This window comes from Gobio gobio (assembly GCF_949357685.1).
Source record: "Gobio gobio genome assembly, chromosome: 17".
In the NCBI taxonomy this organism is placed as follows: domain Eukaryota; kingdom Metazoa; phylum Chordata; class Actinopteri; order Cypriniformes; family Gobionidae; genus Gobio; species Gobio gobio.
Window position 1 is genome coordinate 3,016,498 of NC_137110.1, and position 16,518 is coordinate 3,033,015.

The window sequence follows — 16,518 nt, forward strand, 5'->3', positions numbered from 1 at the left end:
TAGCATTAAGCTTATAACCCGGTAGTATATTCAAATGATGGTACTTTCCCCCCATATCCCCCTGAGACGAGAGAATTATGCATTTTATTTCTACACACAGAGAAAAAAGGTACCTTTAGGGGTACAACGGCTTGTCACTGTCCCCTTAAAAGGACTTCTTTGTACCTTTTTTACCACAAAAAGGTAGTAACTTTAGCTTAAGGTACATATATATGGTACTAATATGCACCTTTTAGGAGTCAAAAAGGTACAAAGATGTCCTTTGTCCGAGCTGTTGTTTTGACACCCTGTGTAGATACGCTTTATATGTCCCATAGTACACTGTAAAAAAAGGCATATAAAAACAGAAAAAAGGTTATTTTAAGGTATCACTGTTACAGTGTAATTATATATTTAAAGGGTAAGCTTTGAATCAGTAGAAACCCGGTAGTATATTCAAATTATGGTACTTTCCCCCCATATCCCTCTGAGACGAGAGAATTATGCATTTTATTTCTACACACAGAGAAAAAAGGTACCTTTAGGGGTACAACGGCTTGTCACTGTCCCCTTAAAAGGACATCTTTGTACCTTTTTTACAACAAAAAGGTACACTATAAAAAAAAAGGTTCTATATGGCACCAAAAATTGTTCTTCGTTGTAATCTTAGAGGAACCACTTTTCGTGCTTTCGCACCATATCTTAACATGTTCTGTATATGGGAGCGGTGCTATATAGCACCTTAGTCAAAGAACCGGTGAAGAACCACTGAAGAACCAAAATACTTAAAAAGGTTCCCCTATGATTACGAGCCAAGAACCATTTTTGGTGCCATATAGAACCTTTTTTTTTAAGCTTAAGGTACGTATGTGGAACTAATATGCACCTTTTAGGAGTAAAATAGGTACAGATGTCCTTTGTCCAAGCTGTTGTACCCCTAAAGGTGCAATTTTGACACCCTGTGTTTATATACCATAGTACACTGTAAAAAAGACATAAAACAGCAGCAGGGGTGCCATAAAATGTCTGTTTAAAAACAGAAAAAGGTTATTTTAAAGTGTCACTGTTGCAGTGTAATTATATATTTAAGTACTGAGTAATATTTAGTAACTTCAGGGTTAGGGTTTGGTTGCATGTATGCATAATTTACTGTTATTACTATGGTAAGTACATGTAACATATATAAGGACACAGTAAAATAAAGTGTAACCCATAAAAATACTGTAAGTAAAAAACCACACGAGTTTGAGGCGTTGACTCAGCCTCCAAATCTCAATCCAATCGAGCATCTGTGGGATGAGCCGAACAAACAAGTCCGATCCATGGAGGCCCCACATCGCAACTTACAGGACTTAAAGGATCTGCTGCTAACATCTTGGTGCCAGATACCACAGCACACCTTCAGGGGTCCAACACACTATTAGGATTTTTATATACACATAATATAATAATATCTCTGTTCTCTTGTCTCCTATATTACGTTCCTCCACTTAAGAGCTCTCAACTTTTCCATTGTCTATTGTGACACTAAGAATTTGATATATTTCAGAAAACACTGGTATTTTCATCACTAACAACAGCAAACATCTCAATAAGCGTCTCATTACTCCTGTGAGAGTTTTAAGGACAGTCTCTCACAGAACAATAGTGCCGTCTGATCCTTTAGAGCGATTCTCTGCTGTACTTTCTAAATAATTGTATCTCCCCTAGAAAAGTCCATTAAAATATAGTGCTGTCGCTCCATATATAGCAACTACCTTGGGAAGCTCGGCTCTGAGAGAAAAGAATATCAAGTCCTAATTACGGTGGCCACAGTAAAAGGATCGTCCTCTCGTCTCTTTAAAGCAGGCCCTCGGCGCCCATTGTGTACCGGAGGGTGTCTGTGTCAAAACATCAGGTACAAAAATATCAGACCAAATTGGGGTGAAAAGTGAGGCCATGTGGGCGAGAAAGAAAACCGCTGGTTGTTAAAGACGCTAATGAAATAGTTCTGACTTGAGGGATGATTCAGAGGATATGCTACTGTGCTTAGACATACACAGGGAACAAAATGCATATGATCGCTTATAATAAGGGTGTCAATTATTAAAAGGGAAATTAATCTCTTTAACATGCATTTAATGTTTTCATTTGCCTTTAAATATCTATATTTTGTCCTTTAAAAAGGCATTTGGTTCTTCTCTTAAAGGGACAGTTCACCCAAAAATGAAAATCCCGTCATTATTTACTCGCCCTCATGTTGTGTATGAGTTTCTTTCCTCTGTTGAACACAAAAGAAGATATTTTGAAGAATGTTGGTTTGGCGGTAGCCATTGACTTCCATACGGTTACTAACCAACAATCTTCAAAATATTTTCTTTTGTAAGAAACTAGGGCTGTCAAAAGATTAATCGCATCCAAAATAAAAGTTTGTGTTTACATAATATATATGTGTGTATTCTGTTAATTATTATTTATATATAAATACACACACATTCATGTATATATTTAAGAAATATTTGCATGTATATACATTTATATAATCTATAATATATATAAATATAATGTTTTATATGTAAAAAGAATATTTTTTTCTTAAATATATACATGCTTGTGTGTGTATTTATATATACATAATAATTAACAGAGTACACACACATATATTATGTAAACACAAACTTTTATTTTGGATGCGATTAATCGTGATTAATCTTTTGACAGCCCTATAAGAAACGCATACAGATTAGGGACAACTTAAAGGTAGGGCTGTTCGATTCCGAAATCGATTGGAGTCGATTCCAAGAATTCGATTCTTGTTTTTGTTTTTTTTTACAATATTGATGGGGGAATCTATAGTCCCGGAGTGACCGCAGGATATCATGATTTAGAAAGTATCCTTCTCTGAAACTTTATTTATACATTTTTAATCTATCAATTTTATCTCAGGGAAGAAGAACTCAAACACTAATCAATGAAAGTGCAAAAAAGTGGTCACATGACCCACAGGGGTCCATTTTGTGTCCTGTTTCAGCACATGTGCACAGGTCACATGCCTCCATATTTTCTCCAATGAAAAGTGCATTTTTCACTCATTTCTGTCCTGTTAATCAAATATGAGTCGCCTTCACCGGTAAGTAAAGAAGTGTTTTCAAGAACTTTACATTATATATCATCAAATGTTTTAGAGTAAATAACAAAAAACTGTGTGTTGCCTCGAGGAAACATTGTACCATAAAGGACTCGCATAAGGCCAGACACACTGGGTTGGTACAAATATAGTATATTTGCAAGGAAAAGAGCTAGAATTCTCTACATATATTTGCATTTTTGCATGATTTTGTAATGCACGCATTAGATTAGTAATTCACATACTATAACTGCACATATTGTGATCTGCACATTTTCTATAGCACTTAAAAAAGGCATAAAACACAACCGATGAGGGTGAGGATGAGGTGTCATGTTTTAACATTTTTTTAACATTTTTTGAATATTAGTTTCTGTTCCTCTCAATTCCGATTTCGTTTTAACTCCTACGGTGGCCTATTTAGTCCAAGATTAACATGGCTTCCACATTGGACACGGTGCCATCGAGTGTTAAAACGCCAAAGGCGAAGCTTGAATTCACGGGTATGTCCCTCTTTGGCTAATGTACTTTCAAGATGGAGGGGCAACATGGCGACCCGCATTCAAACCCTCACCCGTATTTATTTACAATGGCATATTATAAACTTACGAGAATACTTTATAACTTGAAAGAAGTAAATATACATTAATGAGCACATATATTTTTGAAAGAACTCAGTGTTTTTAGCTAAGAATAAACTAAAAAAGTTACACAGTGTAGCTTTAAGGAAAGAAAACAATAACATGCATTTACGCAACACAAAAAATGCATTGCGTCTAATGGGTTTCTCAGCAACTTTAGTATCATTGCTTTGTTAGTTCACAGGTGATATTTCATACTTGTGAGGTGAAGTGACGTCTATGGTGACCCAAACTTGGAATTTGTGCTCTGCATTTAACCCATCCAAGTGCACACACACATTACAGCAGCCGGAGGAGCAATTCCTGCCAGACCTCAAACCCACAACCTTCAGGTTACAAGTCCAACTCTCTAACCATTAGGCCACGACTGCCCATACAATTCTACCATACAAAGCATTCTCAGAAGAAAACAATAGTGGACTGTTTGGAACAGCGTTCTCATTATCACGGGTGTAAACACAACAGCTTTCTTTTTCCATGAGGGGGTTTGGCTTCATGCGATCTTTGTTTCCAGTTAAAGAACGCGACCGAATTCAACCAATCAGATGACAGTAACTCCTGAAGTGTTTCCAGAAAAGTGCACCATATGCATCAGGCGTTCAGCCAGCGCTCCGTAGGCCCATTACTTACAGTATGAGCAAAAATACTATGCAAGTCAATGTGGACCAGAAACTGTTTGGTTCTTTAGTGTTCAACAGAAGAAAGAAGCTCTCATATTTACCTTCCAGTGCAGGGCGATGCTCCCTGGAGATCTCGATGTCGGCAATTAGAGTCATGATCTTTTCAATCTACGATACAACATCAAGAAAAGAAGAGTTATAAAATGCAGTTACATTTTTAATTTTACTGTCATCTGTCATGACAGGTTACTCTCTTCAGTGGACTTTGTTAGAATGGATTTGAATTCATAATTCATGTGTTGTTGGCCAAGACAACTGGATCTGAATGCAGAAGATCTGAATGAGTAGTTCTGCATTTCTCCTAGATAGTAAAAAAAGACTATTTTAGGAGTACACTTGGCGTTGGTCCCGAAACAGCCATCACTGTAAAAAATGAGTGTGGTTTTAACTGTAAAAACGCTAATAGGTTTACAGTAAGTTTCCATACTATATACAGGGGAAAATCAATGAATCCTGAAAAAAGTATCACAGGTTCCAAAAAAACATTAAAGGGACAGTTCACCAAAAAATGAAATGTTTATGTGTATCTGCTCACCCCCAGGGCATCAGAGATGCAGGTGTGTTTGTTTCTTCAGTAGAACACAAATGAAGATTTTTAACAGTGTGATGGTCGTATAATGATGTCAATGGGGATATTTTAGAGGATGAGAGCAATGAGAGTAAACACACAGACATACGAGATGTCTTAAGACACGAAACCATCAGTTTCTGCGAGAAACCCAACAGTATTTATGTTATTCTTTTACCTCTTATCAGGCGAATGTCATCTAGTGTTCCCAGAACCATAACTTCCGGCGAATAAGGTCAAAATACTGGCGCGATCAAACATAAATATATACGTAGATGCATCATTCGACCGATCTGCGCAGGCACAAACAAGTGAGACAAAAAGTCGAAAATATGACATGCTTAGTCATAATTAAGAGATAAAATGTTGAAAATATGATTTTAAATGTCCTCATTATTAGATAAAAAGTCACAAATATGACATGCTAAGTCATAATTATAAGATAAAATGTTGAAAATATGATTTTGAATGTCCTCATTATTAGATAAAAAGTCAAAAACTAACATCTTATTGTGGGTCTGGCTTGTCAGGCTAGAAAAATATATCAATATGCAAAAAAATGTCCGCTTATGACCAAATAAAATCTTTATATATACAGTATGTTTGTATATGAAAGTTTATAAAAAATTCCTAAGATTTCCAATTAATTCCCATAAATTCCTGTAAATTCTAGGGGTGTAACGATACCCTCATGTCACGATTCGATACATATCACGATACTGACCTCACGATACGATATTATCGTGAGACATATGGTAAAAGATTAGCAAAAAATGTACTGTTGATTAAAATGCTACTTGGTATTACATTGGGGGTGTAAATGAATAGGTTTGGACCTGGTGCTGGTAACCGAAAGCACAGGACACTGACAGCAGAATAAAAATACTCATGATTCTGAAGCTGAAGGTACTCAATTATTTTAGACGAATATGCTTACATTGTGTCACAGATTTGATATATTTAACATTTTACTGGTAACAAGACATTTGACATTATCAGGACCTACAAATATTGCATTATTATACATTATATTCAACACTATATATAGTATTTAAAGCTGCACTATGTAAGATTTTTTCAGTAAAATATCCAAACACCTCTAGGCCAGTGTTATATATTTTGTTTAGTTGAGCACTTACAATATCCCAAATGTTCCCAACTATTTGTAAATCGTGAGATGCTATTTTAACTGTACACAATACAGTTTGTCACTATCCACGATACATATTGTTGCATTTTTGTATTGCGATATATTGTTACACCCCTAATAAATTCCAGTTAAATTTCCAAATTGGAATATTTCCAAAATTCACCAGATTAAGTTCCAATATTTTCCGCCCCTTTGCACCCCTAGTTCTGAAATCATTGTTTTGTGACAAAAGGGAACACATAAATCCTTTATTTTGGGGCAATAAACTAAATCTTAGTACAGTTATGCCAATCATTAGCATTTAGGTTACAATTCTGTAATGTGATGATGCTACCAAAACATGGGATGTTTTGTCAAAAATAAAGTATATTGAATTATGAAGATGTTCTAATAGTGTTTGGTTCAATGTTTATCCAAACTAATGAATCCTTAACTCTGAAATAACTTTATGACTTTTACAAAGAAAGATTGGGCTCAAAATACAACAAATCTCATAAATTACACTTGAAATTTTGTTAAAATTGACTAAATCTTAATAGGTCAATATAACCCTTATTTTTAAATTATATATTATTGTGTTTCGGTAGGGACAAATTGGGGGAGAGGGAACATATTCCAAAACTTTCTGAAAATACAACATGAGAATCAATTACTAGAAATGTGTACCTTGGATATTATACAATTTGAATACATACAAAATTTGTGGAAAAAGGCAAATTTTTCCAAGATGTTTCCGACTCTGTTTGTAAATGACGGTGGGTTTTACACTGTTTGGCCAGGGGAGACCCGAGCGACTGAGTCTGCTTTCTCCCAAGGTTTTTCTCTGAATGGATAAAGTCTACCGAACATTTCTAAATGTTTCTCTCCTTTCTTGACGTATACATACTTTCCAGAATTGTATATGTTTGTTTTGTATCTTTCTAGTGAGTTTCTCTCACTATAGTTCCCTTTATCTTGCTCACTGGGGTTGTAAGGCAAACGCAGTACACAAGCTGCTTACATACATTTGTGAAAGTTGATAATACAAATAATTTAAGGTTTATACATCCAGCATTAAGTATAACCAATTTAAGTTTGGAAACAATGTTGTATTTATAATGTCACACGTACTATCTAACAGTTTAAATGTTTTTTTTTCCATACATAAAAATATATATAGATGTATTTTAGGAAGGGGGGGAATCATAAAAGGTTCATCATATTTGTGGGTCCTTGGCATCATAAGGGGGGGGGGCAGGGGACACTAAATATTCAACTATATCACTGATCAGCTTGTTTCAATTATCATAAAGTCATAATTAAGAGATAAAATGTTGAAAATATGATTTTAACATTCCTCATTATTAGATAAAAAGTCAAAAATATGATTTTAACAGTCATAATAGTGAGATAAAAAGTCAGAAATATGATTTTAAAAATCCTCATTATGAGATAAAAAGTCAAAAATATGATTTAAAAAGTCATCATTATTAGATAAAAAGTCAAAATATGATTTTAACAGTCTTCATTATTAGATAAAAAGTCAAAAATATGATTTTAACAGTCATAATAGTGAGATAAAAAGTCAGAAATATGATTTTAAAAGTCTTCATCATTAGATAAAAAGTCAAAAATATGATTTTAACCGTCATAATGGTGAAATAAAAAGTCAGAAATATGATTTTAAAAGTCCTCATTATGAGATAAAAAGTAAAAAATATGATTTTAAAAGTCATAACAGTGAGATAAAAAGTCAAAAATATGATTTTAAAAGTCCTCATTATGAGATAAAAAGTCAAAAATATGATTAAAATTTTATTCGTAGAGGTTTACATGATAAAATGCCTGGATTTATTATATGGCTGTATAATATTTTGGATTCTGTGTAAAGGAATTCATACAGATCTTTACATATATAAGGCAACTTTTACAAACTAGCTGTCGTCCTCCACAATCAAGAATATTAACAATATTAATTATCCATATAAATGCATCTTATCAACATGAAGAACATGATATTATGAAAGTCCAATTGATTTGCGCCGCACAACATCCGACATGATGCAGGATTGTATCTGTGGGACTGTGGAATAGCATGAATGGTGAGACCAGGATTTCGCATTAATAAAGTAAATCAGATGTCATGTTGGCATTAAGCCGAGTTTGAGTGTAAATGCCAGACGTCAGCGGAGTATCTGAACTGTGAGATGAAGCCTGAGTGTGCACTGAGGGATTCTGGGATGTGGGACGTGTGATGATGCGCTGTGCGTTCTATAATGGATATGAGAAGTGTACAGTATGTAGGTTAGCTGAGAGTGGAGATGCTCAGGCCTGTATGGCTGGAGGCGATCGGGGCATCTGACTGCTAAATGAGGCGAGGGTTTGCCAGCGTGTTGATGCCACAAGCACACAGCAGACCAGTTTAAATATTACATCAAAAACCAGCGCTTTTCTATTTCAGGCCTCTCCTAAAAGTCTATTGATTGAAGCTTTAATGTGCTTTCTTATAAATGTGCTTTCAGGTCGCTTCTGGAGCCGGTGTGGATTGGTGTATCGCTCACCGTGACGGGCTTATTATTATTCTTATTTATTTTATTTGGCCGAATAATTCTGTGAAAAATACCTTTACATTTTACAGTCAAGTCACCTTTACACTGATGATGAGTTTGGTTTGAGATGAAAAGCTAAAGTCAGTTTTTGATCGATTCATTTCTGATGTAAAAACTGATTCCAAAATGTAAAAAGTGCACGTAAAAAATATATTGCACAAAATGAAAACAATAATGTAAATATTTTTATTATAAGTGTGAATAAAAAGTGTTTAATAACACGCATGATTTCATCTCTTAAATGTCTTCGTGTGTGTTTTGATCATAATTTTGACTTTTTAAAATCTAATTTCAGCTTTTTATCTCATATTTAGGACTTTTAATCATAATTTAGATTTTTAAGTCATAATTTTGACTTTAAATCCTAAATTTTGAATTTTTATCTCAGAATTATCTCAAGTCCTAATTTCAAACTGTTCATCTCACAATGACATGTCATATTTTTGACTTATCTAATAATGAGGACTTTTAAAATCATATTTTTGACTTGTTATCTAATAATGATGACTTTTAAAATGATATTTTTGACTTTTTATCTAATAATGATGACTTTTAAAATCATATTTTTGTCTTTTTATCTAATAATGATGACTTTTAAAATCATATTTTTGACTTTTTATTTAATAATGATGACTTTTAAAATGATATTTTTGTCTTTTTATCTAATAATGATGACTTTTAAAATCATATTTTTAACTTTTTATCTAATAATGATGACTTTTAAAATGATATTTTTGACTTTTTATCTCATAATGAGGACTTTTAAAATCATATTTTTAACTTTTTATCTAATAATGATGACTTTTAAAATCATATTTTTGACTTTTTATTTAATAATGAGGACTTTTGAAATCATATTTTTGTCTTTTTATCTAATAATGATGACTTTTAAAATCATATTTTTGTCTTTTTATCTAATAATGATGACTTTTAAAATCATATTTTTAACTTTTTATCTAATAATGAGGACTTTTAAAATTATATTTTTGACTTTTTATCTCATAATGAGGACTTTTAAAATCATATTTTTTACTTTTTATCTAATAATGATGACTTTTAAAATCATATTTTTGACTTTTTATTTAATAATGAGGACTTTTGAAATCATATTTTTGTCTTTTTATCTAATAATGATGACTTTTAAAATCATATTTTTGTCTTTTTATCTAATAATGATGACTTTTAAAATCATATTTTTAACTTTTTATCTAATAATGAGGACTTTTAAAATCATATTTTTGACTTTTTATCTAATAATGAGGACTTTTAAAATCATATATTTGACTTTTTATCTAATAATTATGACTTTTTAAATCATATTTTTGACTTTTTATCTAATAATGAGGACTTTTAAAATCATATTTTTTACTTTTTGTCTAATAATGAGGACTTTTTAAATCATATTTTTGACTTTTTTATCTAATAATGAGGACTTTTCAACATTTTATCTCTTAATTATGACTTTATGATAATTGAAATGAGCTGATCAGGGATATGGTTGAATATTTAGTGTCCTCAACTGAGCAAACTATCCCAAATGTTTCCAGGAATGTTTTAATCCAGAGAAATCAGTGATTTTAACCGTGCGTCGGCCATCAGTGACATCACACCCTCAGGTGTTATTGTGTAGTAACCATGGCAACACCAGCGGCGCTTTAATATCTGATGTGTTTTATTAGCCACTGTTTGGATCATTGATGGACAGAAACTCCTCATTGTTCTCCAGCTCAACACAGTTAGTCTGATTGTGTAAATCTGCTCTTGTTGATTTACCCAGAATGCCATGTTTTACCGCCTCATATGATCTCGCTCACTGCAGTGTGAACAAGTGTCTCATAGTAGCATTACAACATCACTTTAACACACTCACATGTGTGTGATATGATCAAACAGCGCTGCGTTACACACACACACACGCGAGCCGAAGAAGCGGAAGCGCTCAGAATAAAAGCTCCGCCCACTCAAGACTCAAGACACGCCTTTGTTTTGAATAAGAGACCGAAAAATTACATATTGTGCCTTTAAAGGAATACAACTAAAATGACCCAAAAAACAGGACAACTGAATCTTAGACTTGCTCTGTGGAAATCAACAGCATGATCATGCCACACCCAGAATATCAGTTTTTGCATTACAAACTTACATTGTAAGAAGGACTTTAGCGTTCGTATATTGTCTAAAAATGTGCAGATTTCTTCTAAACGTGTAGACGTCTGTTTTTGAGGAATTCACTCATGAAATTGGAGAGAGAGAGAGAGAGAGAGAGAGAGACGAAGAGAGAGAGTTATTGCGGTCGTAGCCTCAAGCCACAGACTTCCAAAAACAGTTCATGAAAGGCGAGCATTTTCATTCTGCAGAGACAGCAATAAGGAACATCACACAATGTCCAGCCTAATGAGTAAATATGTGGAAGCCAGCAGCTTGAGAAAATGTGAAGCAGGGGGGTAATAAAGATTTCATCCAGCTCTGCCTCGCCCCACGTGCCAGAGGAGTAACACGATCACAGGCTTCAGAGAGCGGAGTGACCCACACCACAGAGGAAGATCCGGATATGATCCCGCCACCGAAACACGGATCTGGACATCCACACCAGACCCATCAGTAAAGGCAACTGTCCAAACTATCTGTGAAAAAGTTTTGCAGCGCATTCTGGATATACATAAAGCAAATTAAACGATACATACACTCACCTGAAGGATTTTCGCAATTTCTCATTAATGCAATTATCTAATCAACCAATCACATGGCAGTTGCTTCAATGCATTTAGGGGTGTGGTCCTGGTCAAGACAATCTCCTGAACTCCACACTGAATGTCGGAATGGGAAAGAAAGGAGATTTAAGCAGTTTTGAGCGTGGCATGGTTGTTGGTGCGAGACGGGCCGGTCTGAGTATTTCACAATCTGCTCAGTTACTGGGATTTTCACGCACAACCATTTCTAGGGTTTACAAAGAATGGTGTGAAAAGGGAAAAACCTCCAGTATGCGGCAGTCCTGTGGGCGAAAATGCCTTGTTGATGCTAGAGGTCAGAGGAGAATGGGCCGACTGATTCAAGCTGATAGAAGAGCAACTTTGACTGAAATAACCACTCGTTACAACCGAGGTCTGCAGCAAAGCATTTGTGAAGCCACAACACACACAACCTTGAGGCGGATGGGCTACAACAGCAGAAGACCCCACCGGGTACCACTCATCTCCACTACAAATAGGAAAAAGAGGCGACAATTTGCACCAGCTCACCAAAATTGGACAGTTAAAGACTGGAAAAATGTTGCCTGGTCTGATGAGTCTGGATTTCTGTTGAGACATTCAGATGGTAGAGTCAGAATTTGGCGTAAACAGAATGAGAACATGGATCCATCATGCCTTGTTACCACTGTGCAGGCTGGTGGTGGTGGTGTAATGGTGTGGGGGATGTTTTCCTGGCACACTTAGTGGCAATTGGGCATGGTTTAAATGCCACGGCCTACCTGAGCATTGTTTCTGCCCATGTCCATCCCTTTATGAGCACCATGTCCCCATCCTCTGATGGCTACTTCCAGCAGGATAATGCACCGTCACAAAGCTCCAATCATTTCAAATTGGTTTCTTGAACATGACAATGAGTTCACTGAACTAAAATGGCCGCCACAGTCACCAGATCTCAACCCAATAGAGCATCTTTGGGATGTGGTGGAACGGGAGCTTCGTGCCCTGGATGTGCATCCCACAAATCTCCATCAACTGCAAGATGCAAATTAAGGCAGTTCTGAAGGCGAAAGAGGGTCAAACACAATATTAGTGTGGTGTTCCTAATAATCCTTTAGGTGAGTGTATATTGTTATATTTCAAAAGTCTATGCATATCAGAAAATAAAAAGTATATTCTAATTAAACATGATTTTAGTCAAGTTTTACATCTACAAAATGAGATTAGCACAAAAAAAGCCATTGTATTGAAACTACAGTTGTCAGTCTTTTTCTATTGAATTACATGAAGTTTTTAAGGGGTCATGAACTGCCTTGTTTAATTATTTTATGTTTCCTGGGGTGCACTTATGATGTTAGTATGATTTTTACATTAAAAATGGTAATAATTTAGAAATAAAAGACATTTTTCCTATCCTGATTTTAGCCTCTGATTTGAATGCTCTGTTTGAAGGGGCGTGTCTGATGTGAGACTTCAGTGTAAACGCCCACTGCTGTGATTGGCCGCTGTGAGACTTCAGTGTAAACGCCCACTGCTGTGATTGGCTGCTGTGAGACTTCAGTGTAAACGCCCACTGCTGTGATTGGCCGCTGTGAGACTTCAGTGTAAACGCCCACTGCTGTGATTGGCCGCTGTGCGACTTCAGTGTAAACGCCCACTGCTGTGATTGGCCGCTGTGCGACTTCAGTGTAAACGCCCACTGCTGTGATTGGCCGCTGTGAGACTTCAGTGTAAACGCCCACTGCTGTGATTGGCTGCTGTGAGACTTCAGTGTAAACGCCCACTGCTGTGATTGGCCGCTGTGCGACTTCAGTGTAAACGCCCACTGCTGTGATTGGCCGCTGTGAGACTTTAGTGTAGCTTTGGAAGGTGATGTTATTTTTAGTTTCGCTCTTCTCTCCTCGTCATCTCTCTAACACTCCAGTGGGCGGGGCCAAAGTTGTGATGATGAAGTAGGCGTTGATCTTCTTCTGCAGAGGTGGTCCTTCACTGATCTATGATGTCATAAATAGGCACATTCCACAACGAGTCGTTCAGTTCTTGGACTAACAAGGAGGTTTTCAGATCTGAATCTTATAGTATGATGACCTCTTACATGTCAAAAGCTCAAGGAAATTTAGATTTCTCAGTTCAAGACCCCTTTGAGGTTTTACTAGTTCCTGCATTACTTACTTATTTTGTGGTTGTAGATTTTGGCTAAAACAGTTAATTAATCACAATAGGGAAGATAAGACTATCACAACTTCCGTTTTATGCTGCCTTTAATTCATTATTTTGGTAATAATTAACTGCACATTTACCGTTAACCTCTTTACATGCGTTTGCTCCATGTACTTGCTTCCTGAATGCAGGAAGGATAACATCCCATGCAAATGCAAACAAAGATTGATTTTCGGGGGGGGAAAAGGAATGGCCAATGCCACTAATGTGCAACTAAGCTCAGTGAACATGCAGAGCCTGTGTGTGGAACGGGCCACAAAGTCTCAGACGTTCCCTGACAGGTGAAAGCATTTGCCGCCCACTTCTTTTCCCCCGTGCGCATCTTTCACTTGCCATCTGAAGATGCGTTTCTCCTGACATCTTCCGTTAGCATATGAATTATGAAGAGACTTATATAGCCATCTGTGGAAAGCATGTTTGACCGCTCACTCAAACACAAAATTATTTTTAAATAGATTTTCTGCAGAAGTGCTGAAACATTAACACACTGAGCTATGGGCTGTTTCAGTCACACTGCCAGTGTTAAAAATGTGCATACATGAAGGATGGCTTACATTACATGCATTTAAATACAATCAATTCATGATGAAACTAAGTGTTAAGTTCACCCAAAAATTAAAATTCTGTCATTAGTTACCACCCTAATATCGTTCCAAACCCATAAGACCTTCGTTCATCTTCAGAGAACAATTGAGCGGTTTAGTCCAAATTTTCTAAAGAGACTCAATCACATTATATGATGAACAGATTGAATAAAGGCTTTTATTCACATATAAATATTAATCAAACCACACATTAGCTGTGGTGAATGGAAGCTCAAGCATGTTAATTTGACGTGCGAGAACCAATGAGGTTCATTCTGGTGTTACGCATCACGTTTGAGCTTCTCAGGAACCAATGAGGTTCATACTGGTGTTACGCATCACGTTTGAGCTTCTCTAGAACCAATGAGGTCCATTCTCGTGTTACGCATCACGTTTGAGCTTCTCAAGAACCAATGAGGTTCATTTTCGTGTTACGCAGCACGTTTGAGCTTCTCGAGAACCAATGAGGTTCATTCTCGTGTCACGCATCACGTTCGAGCTTCTCTAGAACCAATGAGGTTCATTCTTGTGTTACGCATCACGTTTGAGCTTCTCAAGAACCAATGAGGTTCATTCTTGTGTTACGCATCACGTTTGAGCTTCTCAAGAACCAATGAGGTTCATTCTCGTGTTACGCAGCACGTTTGAGCTTCTCAAGAACCAATGAGGTTCATTCTCGTGTTACGCAGCACGTTTGAGCTTCTCAAGAACCAATGAGATTCATTCTCGTGTTACGCAGCACGTTTGAGCTCCTCAAGAACCAATGAGGTTCATTCTTGTGTTACGCATCACGTTTGAGCTTCTCTAGAACCAATGAGGTTCATTCTCGTGTTACGCATCACGTTTGAGCTTCTCAAGAACCAATGAGGTTCATTCTCGTGTTACGCATCACGTTTGAGCTCCTCAAGAACCAATGAGGTTCATTCTCGTGTTACGCATCACGTTTGAGCTTCTCAAGAACCAATGAGGTTCATTCTTGTGTTACGACGCACGTTTGAGCTCCTCAAGAACCAATGAGGTTAATTCTCATGTTACGCATCACGTTTGAGCTTCTCAAGAACCAATGAGGTTCAATCTCGTGTTACGACGCACGTTTGAGCTCCTCAAGAACCAATGAGGTTCATTCTCGTGTTACGCATCACGTTTGAGCTCCTCAAGAACCAATGAGGTTCATTCTCGTGTTACGCATCACGTTTGAGCTCCTCAAGAACCAATGAGGTTCAATCTCGTGTTACGCATCACGTTTGAGCTTCTCAAGAACCAATGAGGTTCATTCTCGTGTTACGCATCACGTTTGAGCTTCTCAAGAACCAATAAGGTTCATTCTCGTGTTACGCATCACGTTTGAGCTCCTCAAGAACCAATGAGGTTCATTCTCGTGTTACGCAGCACGTTTGAGCTTCTCAAGAACCAATAAGGTTCAATCTCGTGTTACGACGCACGTTTGAGCTCCTCAAGAACCAATGAGGTTCATTTTCATGTTTCGATGCACGTTTGAGCTTCTCAAGAACCAATGAGGTTCATTCTCGTGTTACGCATCACATTTGAGCTTCTCAAGAACCAATGAGGTTCATTTTCATGTTTCGACGCACGTTTGAGCTTCTCAAGAACCAATGAGGTTCATTCTCGTGTTACGCATCACATTTGAGCTCCTCAAGAACCAATGAGGTTCGTTCTCGTGTTATGCAAAACGTTTCAGCTTCTCAAGAACCAATGAGGTTCAATCTCGTGTTACGACGCACGTTTGAGCTCCTCAAGAACCAATGAGGTTCATTCTCGTGTTATGCAAAACGTTTCAGCTTCTCAAGAACCAATGAGGTTCATTCTCGTGTTACGCAGCACGTTTGAGCTTCTCAAGAACCAATGAGGTTCATTTTCATGTTACGACGCACGTTTGAGCTCCTCAAGAACCAATGAGGTTCATTCTCGTGTTATGCAAAACGTTTCAGCTTCTCAAGAACCAATGAGGTTCATTCTCGTGTTACGCATCACATTTGAGCTTCTCAAGAACCAATGAGGTTCATTCTCGTGTTACGCAGCAAATTTGAGCTTCTCAAGAACCAATGAGGTTCATTCTCGTGTTACGCATCACATTTGAGCTTCTCAAGAACCAATGAGGTTCATTCTCGTGTTACGCATCACGTTTGAGCTCCTCAAGAACCAATGAGGTTCATTCTCGTGTTACGCATCACAATTGAGCTTCTCAAGAACCAATGAGGTTCATTCTCGTGTTACGCATCACGTTTGAGCTCCTCAAGAACCAATGAGGTTCATTCTCGTGTTACGCATCACGTTTGAGCTTCTCAAGAACCAAT

General features: G+C 36.7%; 1 protein-coding gene across 2 annotated transcripts in view; it reads right to left on the reverse strand.

The window, feature by feature from the left end:
- anks1ab (ankyrin repeat and sterile alpha motif domain containing 1Ab) overlaps positions 1-16,518 on the reverse strand; it is an 82,412-nt gene that overhangs the window by 50,499 nt on the left and 15,395 nt on the right. For both annotated transcript variants that reach the window (XM_079841040.1, XM_079841039.1), the window contains exon 2: positions 4,448-4,514. In XM_079841040.1, the coding sequence (XP_079697166.1) occupies positions 4,448-4,514 (67 nt within the window). The remainder of the gene's footprint in view (positions 1-4,447; positions 4,515-16,518) is intronic.